The sequence below is a fragment of the Populus nigra genome, chromosome 12, assembly GCF_951802175.1.
Source record: "Populus nigra chromosome 12, ddPopNigr1.1, whole genome shotgun sequence".
Lineage (NCBI taxonomy): Eukaryota > Viridiplantae > Streptophyta > Magnoliopsida > Malpighiales > Salicaceae > Populus > Populus nigra.
The window spans coordinates 6,708,205-6,727,165 of NC_084863.1; the positions used below are offsets into that span (position 1 = coordinate 6,708,205).

The 18,961-nt window shown below is 31.8% G+C and overlaps 3 protein-coding genes across 3 annotated transcripts; 2 read left to right on the forward strand and 1 right to left on the reverse strand.

Moving 5' to 3' along the window:
• The first annotated feature begins 1,962 nt into the window (after window positions 1-1,962).
• Window positions 1,963-6,073, forward strand: LOC133670137 (uncharacterized). Its single transcript, XM_062090621.1, has 8 exons — window positions 1,963-2,568; window positions 2,679-3,253; window positions 3,631-3,681; window positions 3,765-3,872; window positions 5,270-5,365; window positions 5,471-5,569; window positions 5,655-5,714; window positions 5,810-6,073. Exons 1-8 carry the CDS (start codon window positions 2,067-2,069, stop codon window positions 5,873-5,875), a joined length of 1,557 nt encoding a protein of 518 aa, XP_061946605.1. The 5' UTR covers window positions 1,963-2,066; the 3' UTR covers window positions 5,876-6,073.
• Window positions 6,074-13,317: 7,244 nt separating this feature from the next.
• On the forward strand, window positions 13,318-16,468 carry LOC133669057 (probable folate-biopterin transporter 7). Its single transcript, XM_062089066.1, has 2 exons — window positions 13,318-13,687; window positions 15,226-16,468. The coding sequence occupies exons 1-2, from the start codon at window positions 13,411-13,413 to the stop codon at window positions 16,284-16,286; spliced, it is 1,338 nt and encodes a 445-aa protein (XP_061945050.1). The 5' UTR covers window positions 13,318-13,410; the 3' UTR covers window positions 16,287-16,468.
• Window positions 16,469-17,264: 796 nt separating this feature from the next.
• Window positions 17,265-18,333, reverse strand: LOC133669058 (DNA polymerase delta subunit 4-like). The gene is made up of 2 exons (XM_062089068.1): window positions 18,060-18,333; window positions 17,265-17,758 (listed from the first exon to the last, which is right to left on the reverse strand). The coding sequence occupies exons 1-2, from the start codon at window positions 18,232-18,234 to the stop codon at window positions 17,565-17,567; spliced, it is 369 nt and encodes a 122-aa protein (XP_061945052.1). The 5' UTR covers window positions 18,235-18,333; the 3' UTR covers window positions 17,265-17,564.
• Window positions 18,334-18,961: the final 628 nt, after the last annotated feature.

Genomic DNA, 18,961 nt, shown 5'->3' on the forward strand with positions numbered 1-18,961 from the left:
GAGTTGTGTTATTGTTGTTATTACTATACTTATTAGAAAATTAAATTTGAACATTATTAAATTTGAACATTATTAAATATGAAATGCCTTATAGACTTCAAATGTAAACCCATGTTTTACAATTTTATGGTCTTAAAAAAACATTGGAAATTAAACCTAATGACGGAATGAGTAAATTTAAAATTTAGAATAGAAGAAAAATAAATAATTGGAAAGAAATTTTTATTAAATAAATTTAAGTATAGTATTTTAATAGTGGACTAAGATAAAGTATCTGGTTAAATTAAAAATAAAACACATGAGCTAAACATAAGAGCATTGTAGTAAATAACTTAAATTGTGACTATATAAATGGATATATCTTAAGCCATGGCTCACGATTCAACAAGGAAAAAGGGCTAGGGTGTTTTTTTTCATTTTTTCATCAAATTATAAGAGAAAACATGAATTTAAGCTAAATTAAGAGACCAAAAGAGGTTTAGATGATCTAAACTAGAAATCTAAAGGCTTTTATTGAGTTTTTGAACTTTAAAGTGAGAATTTCAAAAGTTAAAGGGAGAAAGAAGAGAAGGTGAAGAAAGCTTGATTTTCTTTGTAATATCTTTGATATCTTGTGTTTGGAAGGTAAGAATCACTTTCACCATGATTGGTTTTTTATTTTAGCATAAATTGAATCTTAGTTAGTAATGTGTAGAATATTGAATTTTGAGTTTTATATGTTAGATTACTTGAAATGGTGTTTTGATTTTATAATTATGTTCTTAGATATGAAAAACTAATGAAGTTAGATTTTTCTAAGTTTAAAGGTTTAATGGACATCATCGACTTAAAATCAAACCATCCAGGGACAACTCAATTCAATTAAGGCCAATAAAATTAGATTTTTCTATGTTTAAGGGGGAGGATCCCCTACATATCAAATTTAAGGCATTCATCTATGATGATCTTATGGAAGCACTTATCAATCTAAAGAATGTTTTTTTTAAGTTGAAAAGAAACACTTAAAAGATCGAGTAACTCTATTACAAAATATTAAATTAAACTTATATAAAGTATAGAAGAGACAGAACACACATGTAGACCATTAAAGAAAGGAACTTGAATTAAAAGAAGGAGATTAGGTACCTTAACTTTGATCATATTATCAATTAAGCGTGCACTAGAAGAAAAATCAAAAGTTAGCTTACAAATATCACAAGTTATTCAAATACAACTAAATATAGAAAAGGTGGCTTACCATTTAGGGCAAGGTAGTTTTTTAATAAGAGTGGAATTGTAACGATATTAATCTTGACACACTAACAAAATTTAGTCTTATTTAAATTCAAAATTATCTAATTAATATATTTCAAATTTAAATTTGAATTTATATTTTATTTCAGCATTAGCTAAGTAGAATTTCAAGGTTATGGAAAAAATTATTCAAACTTTCCGATTGAGTTATTAGAGACCCGAGTTACTTTTAATTTACCTAAAAATTCTCTTTTATCTTTTTTTTTTAATTAGATTTTTGTGAATCAATTTTTTCATCCCATAAAATTTTTATTATTATCAACTTCAACTTGAATTTTCAAGTTTGTTAAATTTTTCTTAAAGAAGAATTCTAACATCACCTAGATCTATTAACTAGCTAATTTAGCTATAATAATTTTTTTAATAAAAAGTTTTAGCTTGGAATCATTATTTAATGAATTTTAATATTATTATTATTACAAATGGATACATTCCAATTATTTATTATTTATTTTTATTGATTAATGGTCCTGTCATATGGAGGAACCACATTCGCATAAAGGGACTCAATCAAACCAAAACACAGTAGAGGGATTCGATTTAAGCAATTTGAAGAGTACAGTGAGGAAGAAATGCTTTCCATTTCCGGATACCTTCGAAGGCTTGACACTGTAATCGAAAGCCAGCTTTGGGCCCTATTGGGCCTGTTAGGGCTTAGAAAAAGAAAAGGTCGTAGAACCCTAGCAGACAGGTTTTTCTCACTCTCTTCTTGCTCTCAACTCTCAAATGATTCCATAACGAACACCTGAACGGAAAAGGTCAGAAAGGAACAAATGAACCCTAAATCATGGTCTCGCTTGCTCCTCTATCAGTCCCTGAAAAAACCTAGAAAACCTCCAATGCCCCAACTTTCCCGGAAAATCTCGACTTTCCCCCACTTTCCCAGCACCCAAACACTCTCGCTCTCCCGTTTCTCCAAAACCCATTTTTCAACTTTCTCTGGTGCCTCCTCCAGTGTAGCCCGGGAACTTCTGAATGAGCTAGAGCGCGAGAAACAGAAGGAAAGAGAGGCAAGAAGGCGAAATGGTCTCGATACTAAAGACATTGATGCAGAAGATGAAGAAGATTACTTGGGTGTGGGTCCATTGATAGAAAAATTAGAGAAAAGGATTCAAAAGGATGCAGGGAAGCCGGAAGTTTATGAAAATGAAGCTGCTGATTCGGATAGTGACGATGATAGCTGGTTTTCTACCGATGCTGCTAAGAAAAGAGATGAACTTTTTTTAAAGAAGTTTGACAAACACGAAGAGTTAGTCAAGAGCTTCGCTGAGGCTGGTATGTAATAAAATTGTTGCTCTTGATATTCGGTTTGTTATTTAAGAAATGTTATTGTGGATATGTAATGGATTGTGATGATTTTGAGTATTTTTTATTATTATTGACAGAGACACTTGATGATGCATTCAAATCGATGAAGAAAATTGACAATTTTGAGCAAAAACATTTTCGGCTTCGTCCTGAGTATAGAGTGATTGGGGATTTGATTAATCTTTTGAAGGTAGCAGAAGGAAAGGATAAATTTATCCTTCAACACAAATTAAACAAGGCAATGAGATTGGTGGAGTGGAAGGAAGCTTATGATCCCAATAATCCTGCCAATTATGGATTTTTTCAACGTGCAGGAGTGGGACCAGGTGGCCATGCCTTAGAAGATGCTGAATCTGAGAAGCAAAAGAAAAAAACACCAGGTGTGGATGTTGAGGGCAAGGAGGATGAGGATGATGGGGGCAAGGAGGATGAGGATGATGGGGGCAAGGAGGATGAGTTTGATGACATGAAGGAGAGGGATGATATACTGCTAGAGAAGCTGAATGAGATTGACAAGAAACTGGAAGAGAAGTTAGCGGAGTTGGATTATACTTTTGGAAAGAAGGGGAAGGTTCTTGAGGAGGAGATAAGGAATCTCGCGGAGCAGAGAAATTCTTTGACAGAAAAGAAAAGAAGACCAATGTACCGGAAAGTAAGTACTTGCTTTCTATTTCTAGGTACCTATTTTATAGCTTCTTGAGCTATGTCAGTTCCGTCAATTTCAACCTTTAAGATCTTTGGTTGTGAATGCGCATTGTGTCTCTAAATTTTTGCATGAAGTTGTTACCCTTACAATTTTAAGTTCATATTTATGTGCATCGTGTATGGTGGTTGCCTTCGTCCTTAAGTATATATGCTGATTTATCTACAATGAGATTTATTTCGATTGTTGCTTCACCACTTTTGGCATCATATTAGTCATGCTTCGCAACACTAATTCTTTATATTTTCATTTTTCTGTATTTATTTGGTATTGTTGGTAAGTTTTATGCTCCATATATGATCCGAAATGTTATTGAATATTGACAGGGTTTTGATGACAGAGTGATAAATGTGAATCGAACTTGTAAAGTTACCAAGGTATTACTGCCTTACCAGTTTAGGCCTTTGATTTATGAGCAGTCTATGTAGAATTGTTACTGAAATATTTTTTTTTGACCCAGGGAGGGCGAGTGGTCAAGTACACTGCTATGTTAGCTTGTGGTAACTATCACGGTGTTATTGGTTTTGCTAAAGCTAAAGGGCCAAGAGTCCATGTTGCTATCCAGAAGGTAATTCAAAGTGTTGTTATTTTATTTAAAATGTTATTATTTTATTATAGTTATTTTTATTGCTTATTTTTTTACATGGCGCACACATTATTGCTAGTCTGCAGGCTTTCTTTTTCTTTCTTCGCCATTCTTTGGGCCTAGCATAAATCAGATTTTGATCTAAATCCTGTACATGTTGCTATGATTGCGATCTTCTGCATCATTATGACACAAACATAGAATGCTTGTTGTCCACGAACGTGTGTAATGCGTGGATGTTTTTGAGATACTTCTGAGCTTGGATGCTCCTTCACATGTACAATATTTTTCGTTGTGTAGTATATGATGCCTCTTGGCTATTCCTAGTCTTTCTTGCTCTCCCCACTTACATTGGCATAGAAGAGTATAATTGTATGAGAAACATAAAAAAGGGTCTGTAGCATACATTTTTAGTCCTTTTGTTGCGACAATGCCTTCTCAATTGATGATGGATTAAAGATGCTTGCTGTTCATTGTTGGGGATTAGTGTTGCAGATTATATTTTGTGAGCAATCAAACAGAAAATTCTGTGTGCGTGCTTGTGCATGCCAAAATGTGTTTTAGTTAGACCACTACATGTCTCGCTGCCCACAGTATCTATATTCTAGCATTTCAGGATTGTCATGAGATTTACCTATTCTATCTTGATATTGATATTCTTGGTTTCATTTGTGAGTCATTGTCATTCAGGCAGGAGTGTTACTTTGATCTGCCCTCCTATTTCTTCAAAACTTCTTGTTAATTTGTTTCTGTTTTGGAATTCGTGTTTTTTTGTTTATTGGATAAAGAGAGTAATAAAAATTTGGATAAGTTCTCCAAGGGAGTACACCTCTACCAGTAAATGGCAATCAAGATTTCCAAGTTCCACAGCACTTTGTAATTGTCAGTGCTTGGTGATAAATTTGATGCTTTTGGCCTTGAATAATGTTGCTTTTTAATGGTGAAGTAATTTTTTCTCCTTTCCCATGACAGACTAATATGCTTCATTATTTCATTCATCTAGTATCATATCATCAAGATTATGTTATATTGAACTCATTCATCTCCTGTAGCCTAACCTTCTTCAATGGCTTCTTGTAACCTGGCCCCCCTGATTCTACCAGTAAAGCCAGGGCAGCTAAGGAATGCATGCAGTTCTGATTCCATTTCATTTTGTTGCCCCTCTTACCCTCTTGAAAAGGCTATAATCATTAAAGGAATGTCTGGAAAGAGGTTGCACCATATTTTAGAAATTGACCTATTATGCGAAATTGGGAGTGTTCAGAGGCTCCTATTTTTTTATTTTTTTGCTTTCTGTTTAGTTGTAATAGCCTGAGTTGTCAATTGCCTTATGTGTCTGAGATATTTTGAATAGTGAACTAATTTGATTGAACAAACAGGCACGTGAGAAATGCTTCCAGAATCTCCACTACATAGAGCGCCATGAGGAGCACACAATTGCAAATGCAGTACAAACACAGTACAAGAAAACCAAGGTTTTTGCTTTTCCCCATCTTTCATTTTCCGACTTTCTCTCTCTCAAGTTTATCACTTTTCCTCTTTTTTACTAGTTTTTATCTCTGTTTGTGCGTGCCCCTTAGCTGTATCTGTGGCCTGCCCCAACTAGAACAGGCATGAAAGCAGGAAAAACTGTCAAGGCCATTTTGAATTTAGCTGGTTTCAAAAATGTTAAATCCAAGGTAAAGATCTTATAAGCCAAATCCGAGCCACAAGCACACCTCCTATACTCTGGAGTTTTAATTGAAAGCTCCAACTTTTTTGCAGGTCATTGGTTCTAGGAATCCTTATAACACTGTCAGGGCTCTCTTTAAAGCTCTGAATGCTGTAAGTAATCCAGTCTGCCTAGATGATGGACATCTCTCTCTCTCTCTCTCTCTTTCAGGGTTTGTGATCACTGTTTTATCTTTTGCTATTTCCAGATTGAAACTCCGAAGGATGTCCAAGAGAAGTTTGGCCGGACTGTTGTTGAGAAACATTTGCTATGATAGCTGCATAGTGTAAGATTCTCATTGATCTTGCAATAAAAGAAAAAACAGTTACATTACTTGAGTTTTTATTTTTTTTTGTTTTTTGATTAATGGTAGATAGATAGATAGATGTATTGGCCACTGCCTTCACTGTCTCAAATTTTGCATCCTCTAATGGTGGATAATTTGACAGAAACATGCTTTGCTTCTTTCGAATTACTTGTGTTCAATCAAGGAAGGGGGCGCCATTTGTGGCCTCACAGCCTTTTCCCCAATGCCGGTTGGCCGGCAAATATTTTTCACATGGCTTTGCCTGCATTTGGGCTCTGTGTTTACCTGGGTTCCGGTTAATGAAACTAGAAATCCATTTGATATTTATAGACAATTAAGTGCATGTGGTCTGCTGTGAGTGGTAACTTCACAACCACCTCATTCCCTCAATCCATTTTGAAACAAATCCGGTTAATTTTGACTTTGAAGGGTAAGGAGGGAGACGTCCTGTATCAAAGGAAGAAGATGAGTCAGGTTTCATTCTTTTCAACTTCAAATTTTTTTTGGAAAAAGAATAAAAAATATTTAGAAATTATTTAATTTCTTATTTACTCGACCAGCCATCTTTATTTAGCGGTGAATATTATTATTTTGTACTTTTTTTTTAAAAGTGAAAAATTGATTGAATTCTTTTGTTAATTTTTATTTATGTTGGCTAATTCTTATCTTTATTTCTAAAATTCTAGTCCTTGCTATCTAATTTTTTATTTTATTTTAAAAAGCTGAAGGAAAATGTTTTGTTGGAAATAACATTTTATTTATGAATTGGAATAACCCCAACATGAAAAAATGAAAATTAAAATGAAAAATCATGTCTCTAAAAAAGAAAAAAAAAGCGTCTTGAAGTCATCAAAAGTGTTTCATCAATTAATTCATTGCTTTATCATTTTAATTATTAGACCATCTTTTATTTATATGATCTACATGATCACTACAATATTAGCTTAACTAGTTGCTAATAGCGAAAATAAGTTTTAAAAAAATAGAGGAATTTGATTAATTTTTTATTTGTTCTTTTACTTTATAAGATAAAAAAATAACTTGCATAAATAAATAATAATTTCACCAAAAAAATTATTTAATTTCTTGACCTTTTAAAATAAAGTGAAATTTTGTTTCTAGTGTAAATAAAAAAAAGTTATTTCTTTATATATAAAATTTATTTTTTTCATTTATTTTTTTTATGGTTGAAAATGGAATCAATAAAAATATCGGCATGTGTCCTATATTACTCGTGAAAAGCAAAGAAATTATCTGATCATGGACAGAGGGGGACTGAGTGAGAAAAAAAATTAAAAAACTGATTAAATTGAGATAATTAAAAAAATTAATAATTAAAAAAACTGAATTATAAAAAAAACTAAATAAATCAATTAGAAAATTTTTTTTAAAATTCGATTTGGTTGTGGTTAAAAGATTGAAATCAAATAAACTAAATCGAACCGGTTCAAATAAAAATAAAAAAACCAATACCATAAATAGTTTTCAAATCAATCTATAGTTCTACATTTCAGTGTTAGGAGAGACACAAATGATGCATTTTATTTTAATTTTAAGGATCCTTGTAGATTGTATTTTTTTAGTTTTATCAGATGTACTATTTTCTTGGTTTAAGCCTATTATTTTCAAGATATTAATTATTTTTTATGTTATTTTCTGTATAATTTTATTTTAGATTTTGATTAGAGTCGAATAAAAATGCAATTATTTTAAAAAATAAATTAAAAATTTGTTAAAACTCTGGGTAAAGATGAAGGAAGAATCCTCCCTCTGGTACAAAGGAACCCGTTTCACTAATTGTTTTATATATATATATATTATATATATATATATATATATATTAAAATAATTTTAAAATTTATGTTTCAATTAATATTTCTAGTGATTTTTTTATTTAATTTTTTTTTATGTTTGTGTATATTTAATTTTTAAAAAATTATTTTGATTTATTATTTTTTTATCTTTTTATATGAAAGAGCTTTATTTTAAAAAATAAAATAAATTATTTTCAGATAATATTTTTTTTATTTGCAGCCTTACATAATATTTATTTTTACTTTTATTTTATGTGATAAATTTAATATGCATGTTTATTTCATTATCGTTTAATTGAATAAAAAAATATTTTAATAAACAAGTTTAGCAAACACAATCAGTTAAATATCTCATTTAAATATCATAATTTAAATTTATTTCTTGATTTTTTTAATTTATTAATACAAATAGTTTTTGGTTTATTTGATTACATATATATATATATATATATATATATAAATTTTTTGATTTTTTTTAAATTTAACTATGAAAATATGTTAAAAAACACTTGTATAAATAGTGTTTTTGTTGAGAAATAAAATATCTAACCCGGGATAAATATCGGATAATTTTGATCTCATCCACCGTCAATAGTAAAATAAACAGCTCCTTCCCCGAATCAAAGACAACAGCTTTCTACCACTTGCTCTCCCTAACCAACGCCGTCACGAGTGTTCCTTTTCCGTCCATCGAAATTCATTGCGATCTGCCCTTCCGCCTCCACCCTTTTGACTACTATATAAGAAACTTATAAATCATTCAAAATAAATAGATTATTATTTTAGAATGACACGCGCATATGTATTTTTCAACTATTAATTAAATAATACTTTTTTATATGGATATAATATCCACATAAATTTTTATCTCGTGTTGGTGTTAAGAACTAGGACATGTTTATTTTTGTATTTTAAAAATATTTTTGAAAAAATTTAAATTTTTATTTTTTTAAATTAATATTTTTTTAATATTTTTATATTATTTTGATTTACTGATGTCAAAAATAATTTTTTAAAAATAAAATAATATTATTTTGATATATTTCTGAGTAAAAAATATTTTAAAAAACAACCATAATTACACTTCCAAACACGTTTAATTTTAAAATTTAAAGATTACAATAGGAATGACAATAATTACATCTAGATTTTTATTTTGATACTTTATGGAAAATAAAATTAATTATGTTATATTCAGATATTATTTATTTGCTAGAGGATGTTTACAAAGTCAAATTGGACTGGGTTTGAGATAGAGAGTGATATTTTTTAAAAAAAAATGTGAGGTTTTCAAGTTAATTGCTAGTTAGTTCAGTAATTATGTTATTTTATTTATTCTAACCCTAAGAACCTTAAAAATGTAGATATGATGCCTTCAGAAGAATTTAAACCTCTTTAACCATTAGATGAATCTCTTGAGATTGCTCTTTTAATTAGTTATTTTGTGTATTTAAAGATAGGAAAAGGGAGTATTTTCCAATTATATAAAAAAGCAAAAGTATTTCCAAAATCTTTATATTTTTTTTTAAAAAAACCTAATTTATTTGTTGCCTTGTGAAAAATCAGTTTCCAAAATTGAAAAAATCAGACAAATGGGAGGGTTATCATTTAAAGAGTGTTACGGAACGTAGTGCAAACCGTGTTTCTGAAAAATTTAATTTTTTTTTTGCTAAAAATTAATTTTTTTATGTGTTTTGGATCGTTTTGATGTACTGATCTCAAAAATAATTTTAAAAAAATAAAAAATATATTATTTTGATATATTTTAACATAAAAAATACTTTAAAAAACAACTATTATCATAATGTGAAATTGATATTATTATTATTAGCACGAAGGGACTCAATCAAATATTAAATTAATAAAGAAACGATTAATTAAACAACTCATCATAGTACGAATAAGCTCATTTATGCCCATCACTAATTCCAAGTGAGTGGCTGCTTACTTATCCCACATCACTTCCAAGTATTAAACACCTGTCTTACGTTTAAGCTTTTCTGTTTATATGGGGTTAGCGGTAACGGTGAAATTAAAGTTGGATAAAATTTTAATTTTTATAATTTTAATTAATTTTTTAAATAATTTTGATGTGATGATATTAAAAAATAAAAATATATATTATTTTAATATATTTTAAAATAAAAAAATATTTTAAAAAATTACCGCTGCTGCTGTCACTGTCTTTAATATCCCTAACTTGTCTTCCAAGAGAGAAATTATAAATTTTGTGACGGAATATCCTTCCCTTGCTGTATGTGCTAACTGTTGTCTTGTGAAAAGAAAAGAAAAGAAAAGAAATTATAAAGTTTGCTACGGAATTACACGAATATTCAATAGTCCTCTCTTTATAATAAAAATAAAGTGCTGGAATGTTCCAGATTTAGATCCGCATGAACCACCACCGCCAATAATAATAATAATAATATAATAATAATAATAATAATAATAAACCATTTAGATGATGATTAGTGGTAAGAGATTGAGACCAAAAAGTTTGCTTTTTTTATGGTCTCAGGTTCGAGCCTTGTGGTTGCTCATATAATGACCACTAAAAACTTACATGGTCGTTAACTTCAGGGCCTGTGGGATGCTGTGGTCAACCGTGTGACTTGTTCCGCCCCCGTCCCAGGTTCAACCCTCTATGTGCACGTCTGTCACCCCCGCGGTGCCTAACCTGCCCCTGGGCTTGCAGGATATCCAGTGGACCGTGAGGAATAGTCGTGGTGCGCGCAAGCTGGCCCGGACACCTCACGTAAATCAAATAATAATAATAATAATAATAATAATAATAATAAACCATTTAGATGATGATTAGTGGTAAGAGATTGGGACCAAGAAGTTTGCTTCCTCTGTGGTCTCAGGTTCGAGCCTTGTGGTTGCTCATATGATGACCACTAAAAACTTACATGGTCGTTAACTTCAGGGTCTGTGGGATTAGTCGAGGTGCGCGCAAGCTGGCCCGGACACCCACGTTAAACTAAATAATAATAATAATAATAATAATAATAATAATAAATATAATTCAATTAATAAAATCTTGAGTTTTCTAAAAATCATTAGTTTGAGTTCAACAAATCTCGGATCACTAAAAACTTACATGATTGTTAACTATTATTAATATCCTACTACTATTAATGTCAAGGATATTCTACCACCACTACTATTAATGTCTTTTCTATAATTTTGAGGGATATAACTTAACTGGTCAGGTTCTGGGTTTACTCTCTAGAGATCATCGATTTGAGTCCCACAAACTTCAGAGTTACTGGAGGCTTACATAGTTGATAACTTTAGGGTCTGTGGGATTAATCGAAATGCGCACAAGTTAACTCGGATACCCATGTTAATAATAAAAATAATAAAATAAAAGAAAAATTCTGAGGGGTGTAGCTCAACTGGTTAAATCATGAAGTCACCAGTTTGAGTCTCATAAACCTCAAGGCCACTGGAGACTTACATGGTCGTTAACTTCAGGATTTGTAGGATTAGTGGAGGTGTGCGCAAGCTGACCTGGACACCCACGTTAATATAATAATAATAATAATATATCTTAACTAATCAGGTTCTGAGTTTACTCTTTAGAGGTCACCAGTTCAAGTTCCGCAAACCTTATGGTCACTGGAGGCTTACATGGTTGTTAATTTCAGGACCCGTGGAATTAGTTGAGATGCGTACAAACTGACCCGGACACCTACGTTAATAAAATAATAATAATTATTATTATAATTATAATTATAATTAAAAAAAACTAGAACATCTTCTTTGAGAACGAGAATGCACATGTACATTATTTGTGTCATTTCAAAGGGTTAATGTTAGAAGCAGTCATTCATTTTTTAAATAAATATTCTTAGATTATTTTCATTGCTTTTAAGAATAAATAATCTTATCAGTGTAATTTCATTTCAATGGGTTGTTAGAAGCAATTAGTCATTTTTAATATAAATAATTTTAGATTATTTTCATCGCTTTTAATTAAGAATAAATAATTTACTTGCACTGAAGATTGAAAAACGTTAAGGATATCTGTTAATCCAAATGAACATGCTCAGTACAGACCATTCTTTATTGATAAATCACGGAGGATATTTATTTTTCTATTTAAATTCAATTTATTTATTTCTAGACATATCAAAGGGCTTAACAATTTATTTTTTAGGGAAATTAAGTTTATTCATTTAGTTGCAGAACCAAGGTTTTAGTGATATTAATTGTTTATCCAATATTTAATGCAGATTATCTACTTGTTTATCCAAGCTCTATGGGTTATTCAAGAATTATATTATTACTAAATTCCTTCCTTTTCTTTGACGTGGCATTCTTTGTTTGGATTTCTCTAACTTTTTATTTTACATAAACAGAAATATTTGAGTATTTATGAGCAGAGTATTCTTTTATATTATTCTCTTACTCAGAGATACTTACTATTATTTTTTAAATCATATGCTATCATATACTTGTTTCATGCATAACAAGTATACTAAAGATATCGGGTCAACATGTTATATAGTTCAACTAAAAAAATTAAGAGATATATGTTTTGATTTGCATGCATTGCAATCATAGTTTTTAGACCAGGTCCGGTCGTCAGCCTGGTCTAAGATCTGGGTTCTGGGTTTTGACCGGGTCAGCAGGTGGTCTGGATCAATTTTTTTTAAAATCAAAACGATGTCGTTTTAGTAAAACAAAATCAACGAGTTACAACTAGGTTTTTGAACGAGTCTTGCCAAATCACCAGGTCACACCAAGTTTTTTCTTCTCCTGTTTTTTTTTAACCCGGCCCGGTTTAAGATCCGGGTCAGGTTTCATGATGGCAATTGTTTTATGTACGATATTATTTGGTAATTATCATCTTACATTTACATTACTATTCCTGTTGATTTCTTTTTCTTCCTTGTTTGTAGTGTTCTTAAATTATGGAAAAGAGAAAAGAAGGAAAGTGAAGTGAAATGGAAGGAAGTTGAATCTCAAATGTCCTTTTAAATAGTAAGATATTTCCTCTTGAATAGGAGGAAAATGATGGAAATTGAAAAATTATAATTTAAAACATACTAGTAAAAAACAAAATCAATTAACTTCACTTCACTTCTTTTATGTAAATATTTGAAAAAATTATTATGAGAAAATTTAATTTAATTTCTTTTTATTTTTCTTCTTTTTTGTCGTAGATATAATTAGTGGTTAGTTAGTTCAAAGCCCCATTTGTTTTAGTATTTCAAAAATATTTTTAAAAAAAATTAAATTTTTTTATTTGTTTCTTTGTTTTAAATTAATATTTTTTTGATTTTTTCAAATTATTTTGATGCACTAATATTCAAAATAATTTTTAAAATATAAAACAATATTTTAAAAAATAATCACTACCATGCTATCAACTAAACTCTTGATATACTTAATATTTGCCGACAAGAAATTTTAATTCTCTTACTCTTATTTCCTTTACATAATTTATATTTTAGAAAGCATGTAGATATATTCGACTTCTGTTCTTAATTATATTATTAAGACAATAAAAAAAATATTAAAAAGAGACCGACACCTCACACGTGTCCATTCCCAAAAACCTCTTCGTGTGCATAATAAATTCATAGACAGCCCCTAAAATCTGTAAGAAAAGAAAAGAAGGGAAAAACCTCCGAAACCGACAGCTTTTTTGAACTTAAAATTCCCAAAAAGAAAAAAAAAATGGTATCTTCTCCTTCTCCTTCGCCAGATGGTGGTAAGGACTCGAACTTGATGAGGAGAATACTGGTTTTGGGATTCTGGGTACAAGGGTTCAGGTGTTTACCATGGATGGCTATAAACTTTTTCGTGAAAGATGGGCTTAATGTGGACCCTTCTACTCTTCAGCTCCTTCAGAACTCTGCTAATCTTCCCATGGTTGGCAAGCCTCTCTATGGTGTCGTTTCCGATGCTGTTTACATTTTTGGCCAGCACCGCATTCCTTATATTGCCATCGGTGGTAAGTGAATTAATCACAAAAAAGCACTCAAGCTTTTCTTTTCTTTTTTCTTTCTCTTGCTGTTCATTGATGTGTTTGATTGAATTGTGTTTCACTTGTTTGGTTTTATTTTATTTGGTTCCAGACCTTACCTGGGATCAAAGTAAAGGCAGCAGGGGTGTCTTTATTTATTTATTTAGCTTCTTCTTGATCTGATTAAGATATGTTAAAGTTTGAGTATTTTGATAAAGGGTTTATTATTATTATTATTATTATTATTATATGGAAATATAAGTTTTTGGACGTTCAATGTAGGGTTTATATGGAATGTTGTTTGTTTTATGAGTGTGCTTTTGTATTTGTACAAGGAGTTCCACTGGTTGTTGTTCTCTTAGAATTCAGTTAGCAAATTTACTTCTTTTTTATTTGAAGTATAAAAAGAATTAAGGATGTTTCCAAGGTTTAGTTCGGAGTGTGTGGTTAGTTTGAGTTGCATAATTTTGTTTGTGCCATTCTCAAGGGACAAGTTTCTAGTATTTTTTTGAAACATGTGCTGGCCACCATATACCTGTTTGAAAATTGAACCAGGTGATGTTTTTTATTTGGAGAGCTTCCTCAGTCCTTGCAATTTATTTAAGATACTGTTTGCGTGTGGGTAGTTAATTTTTAAATGGGCAACCAAAATCAGAGACTCAGGCTTGAATGGTCTGCACGACTCTTGCTGTTCTCTGAAGCCTCTCTCCCTCTCTTCTTAGAGTCATACCTCTATAGGAACATTGCTTCCAAGAGTCTGCAATGTCGATCTGGTTATAGCGAAGAGGCTTCTTTCTGAGGCTGTATGTTTCGATAGTTAGCATGCTTTGTTCTGTTTCCTTCCATTTTAGTGGCGGTGGTGGGGAGGGAGGAGGATTTCAATAGTTAACAGCTTCAAGATGTTTTCATTGCAGCAGCTAAACTACTCTCATGATGATTTTAACCTATGCCTTTCACTCATTGGATAAGTTCTATATTCCTTGATAAAGAGGGCTTGCATGTTGAGAAATGATGGTTGGATCCCATATCAAACTACTTTTCTTGTCGGTAAAGGCTGACAGGCAGAGCACAGATGCATCTTAAGTTTCAAGAAACAACCTTTTTTTTGGTATTATCTAAGTTCTAAATACTATCTAACAGGTGATTTAGGATAAAACTGCTTGAATGTGTTTTCGACTTTCAGGGGAATTATCTCATCGCTTCTTCAAATTGTATTAACTTGTAATATTCCTGCTTCGCATGTTTATCTATTTGAATCACCCCAGCTGCCACCTTCACGATAATTTTATCCTTATACCTTTGCTCATGGAACAACTTATATGTCATTTGATGAAGATAGCTATGAAATAGAGAAGTAATGAATTGCAACATAAAAATCTTTTACTAATTTGCCTGCAAGGAAAAAGTTTGGTACCATGGAGAACTGATGGATATGATTCTACACAAATATGCATGGTTCTGTTATATCTCTTTCATGATATAACTCAAAATCGCTTCATAACATGTTTTCTCATCTGTTATTGCAGCTTTCTTGCAAGCAGTTTCATGGCTAGCTATAGCAATCCTCTCTCCATCAGGCATCTCAATCTTCACCTTGAGTCTATGTCTCCTCCTTAGCAATCTTGGTGCTTCAATAGCTGAGGTTGCAAATGATGCCATTGTTGCTGGGATAGGAAAGCAGCTCACCATGTCTCCTAAAACTTCTCAGTCATCTTCCTCAGGTGAGCTGCAATCATTTGTGTGGATTGCTTCCTCTGCCGGTGGTGTCCTTGGAAACCTGCTTGGTGGCATTGCCATTAACAGATACGGTGCCCAAGCCATGTTCCTCATTTTCAGCCTTACTGTTGCTCTGCAATTGTTTGTTACAATCACTGTCCATGAAAGCTCACTTAACCTCCCCAAAAGTTCATCCGGGGTTGGAATTAGAAAACAGCTTTCAGAGCTTTCAGTTGCATTACAGAAACCTGAGATTGCTTACTCAATAGCATGGTTGGCAGCATCTAATGCCATAATCCCAGCACTAACAGGAACCATGTTCTTTTACCAAACACAGTATCTGAACATCAATTCATCTGTGTTGGGGATCTCTAAGGTTTTTGGCCAGGCAGCAATGCTTCTATGGAGCATCATCTACAATTGCTATTTAAAGTCAGTCCCATCAAAGAAGTTAATTGCAGCCATTCAGGGAGTGATGGCAGTATTCATGCTTTCTGATCTGCTATTTGTTAAGGGAGTTTATCGGAATATGGGCGTGCCAGATTCGTTGTATGTTATAGTCTTCTCAGGCCTTTTGGAGGTTCTATTCTTCTTCAAGATTCTGCCATTCAATATTTTAATAGCACAGCTCTGCCCTTCAGGATGTGAAGGATCCCTGATGGCTCTTGTGGCTTCTGCTAATGCCCTTTCATTCATAGTGAGTGGATACCTTGGAGTTGCACTTTCATCATTTGTTGGAGTTACTGGCAGTGATTTTTCAGGATTTCCCCAGGCCCTTCTAATACAGGCAGTCTGCACACTCTTGCCAATTTATTGGTCATCCTGCATTCCTGACGATAAGCAGGCAAAAACCAGCACGAAAAAGGAGTAGGATTATAGTTGCGGTGATTTTCTACAGCATATTCTTTTATACCACATTTCCTGCTATGTCTAATTACAAGTATACTAGGTGTTTATTCTCCAGAAAAATGTATGCTTAGTGGTAGTTGCAGCCTTACATGAATTTCTTTGTGATATCTTGAATGCTATATATTGCGACATCGTGTTGTTGGATCTCTTTTCATACGTACTAACAGCAGAAATCCCACATCAAATGGTGTAATACTGGTCTTTCTTCTCCTCTTAGATTTCTAACGGAGCCAATCTTTTGGTTTACAAAAGGACTTTTTTCTCTCCTGATAGAGAGGGAGGTGAAGTGGGAGCATTCAAATGTCTGGTAGATTGGCAGTGTTTTCTTCAATGACCAAACAACCAAAATAAGGACAAAATGGAAGGCATTTCGATCACTTGTAGAACTGGAGATTGTTCGAAATGGGGGATGCCTGGAGCAGATTGAAGAGCCCTCATAAGTTGTCAAATCTCGAGTAAAATTATAATACTAGAAGATAAGAATCCTTTACTGCGCGAATGTTGTTTCCTTGTGTTGCAAGCCTATTGCTTGTTGCTTCGTTTGGTGGTATTAACAGATCGAATACATTCTCAAAAAAGGGAAAAGACTGGAATAGGGAGCGAATAACTTTGAATATCCTGCCCTAGCCCCACAAGAAAATCTTCTCTTTGTGCCTATGGATTTTTTATATTTGCCACACGATGGGAACCAATAGCCAGAGCAGTCAAACAGCTGAAATATCTCATGAATATCGCTTGCAGACAATCCATTGAACAATCGAAAGAAAAAATTGATCATTAAATCGTACCTGTACTGTTCCAACAAGCTAGGAACGTGCTGACAAGTTCATTTATGTAGAAACTCCAGCAGTCAATCATGATATTCAAAATTTAAACAAAAAATATAGAGCGATATCTACTTTTTTGTTAAATTCTGATCACAAGGCTGTCTACGACATGCTAAAACAGAATAATCAGACACATTCATGATTAAAAAACTCTCCATGTAGCTCAACATCATAGATGCAAACAAGCCCTAGTTGGAACAGCACATAATCTCGTAATCCACACAAAGGGCCACTGCTCAAATTTTTACAACACACAACATTTACGTCAAGAAAAGCATTTGATTAAGATCAGCAATTTCACTAGTTCACACTAACACACAGCCAGAGGCTGAACAGAACACTACAAATTAAAAGCACAACTTGCAGTCATACATTAGCTTCCATTGTGACACCAAAGCATAATACTAGAACTTCTAAACGCGACCATCCCACCAGCATTCTGATTGAACCATTTCAGCCTTCAACAGTCCCTCAAATTCATTCGGTGGGTTTAGACCTAAACGTTGAGCACGCTCCCAACGTGCAAGCCGAGACATCCCAAGACACGGCCCATATGCCATGTTCATGTCAAATTGTCTCAACAGTTCCTCATGTTCGTCATAACAATCTATTAAACACAAAAAAAAAAATCAACAAAACACAATAAGCTACATGTAGATCGATATTTTACAAAGAGTATATCACAATGAAGAAGAAAGCCAGATACGAATTTTCAATTTGAGTAAAAATAAATATGAAAAAATGTGATTAAAAACATCAATGGAAATTTATCTTCTTGGAATTAAAAAAAAAAATCCACTCTCTTTATTATTGAAGAAAAATACATCAATAATCAAACAAGAAGTAACAAATTAAATGTAACAACAAAATAAAATAAAATTTCGAGAGAGTACATATGAAACGAAAACCTTTATGATCAGGAGAGCCATGGGAAACCAGGGCAGTTGGTTGTGTAATATCGGAGCCAAGAGAGGCAATGTGATGAAGGGATGATTTCTTGGACGATGTTGGTTTTGTGATACCACTATTCTTGTTCTTCTTTTGCCTGTAGAAACCCTTCATGTTGCTTGATGCTGTTGCCATCTCTCTCAAAATTTCAAATTTCGAATTTCGAATATGTTTTACTGGTTCTGTCGGGAGGAAGAGAGAAAAGAGTGCTTTTAAACAGACAGATCACCAAAGGCAACGTGTCTGACCTAAAAGAAAAAAAAATACGTTTAATAAAAAATCTATTTTTTTTATCGATGTATTTCTTTTTTATTTAAAAAAAATATTTTTTTGTGAGAAATATTATTTTTTAAAGTAAGAAATGTATTATGATTGTGAAACCAAGTCTTAAATTATAAAATTATAAAATTTTGAATCAACATTTACATAAAAGATATTTAAGAACAATAAAATTAAGAAAATTATATAAAAAATAAAAATAAATATTTAATTCTCATTAAATATCAATAAGAAAATTATACATATTAGAAAAATACATAATTATTTATAACTAATGATAACATCATCACAAAAATCCTAATCTTTTTAAAAAATAATGTCATAATCATTTAAATATTATTTTAATAATTTAGTTTAAAGATATTTTTATCTTTTTAATAAAGAAATATCTAAAAAAAACAAGTGTTTTTAGGCTTTACCTACAGGCGTTTGGCACTGAGTTTGAAAAGTGCTTTCGAAAAAATTAAAATTTTTTTTTTGCTTAAAATTAATATGTTTTTGATGTTTTTAATTTATTTTAATGTGTTGATTTTAAAAATAATTTTTTAAAAATAAAAAATATATTATTGACAAACTTTTCTGA

Coding starts and splice junctions, on each gene's coding strand:
- LOC133670137 (XM_062090621.1), top strand. CDS start 2,067: ATGAACCCTAAATCATGGTCTCGCTTGCTCCTCTATCAGTCCCTGAAA. Junction 3,254..3,630: donor GAAGACCAATGTACCGGAAA/GTAAGTACTTGC, acceptor GAATATTGACAG/GGTTTTGATGACAGAGTGAT. Junction 5,366..5,470: donor CACAGTACAAGAAAACCAAG/GTTTTTGCTTTT, acceptor CGTGCCCCTTAG/CTGTATCTGTGGCCTGCCCC.
- LOC133669057 (XM_062089066.1), top strand. CDS start 13,411: ATGGTATCTTCTCCTTCTCCTTCGCCAGATGGTGGTAAGGACTCGAAC. Junction 13,688..15,225: donor TCCTTATATTGCCATCGGTG/GTAAGTGAATTA, acceptor CTGTTATTGCAG/CTTTCTTGCAAGCAGTTTCA.
- LOC133669058 (XM_062089068.1), bottom strand. CDS start 18,234: ATGGCAACAGCATCAAGCAACATGAAGGGTTTCTACAGGCAAAAGAAG. Junction 17,759..18,059: donor TGGCTCTCCTGATCATAAAG/GTTTTCGTTTCA, acceptor TGTGTTTAATAG/ATTGTTATGACGAACATGAG.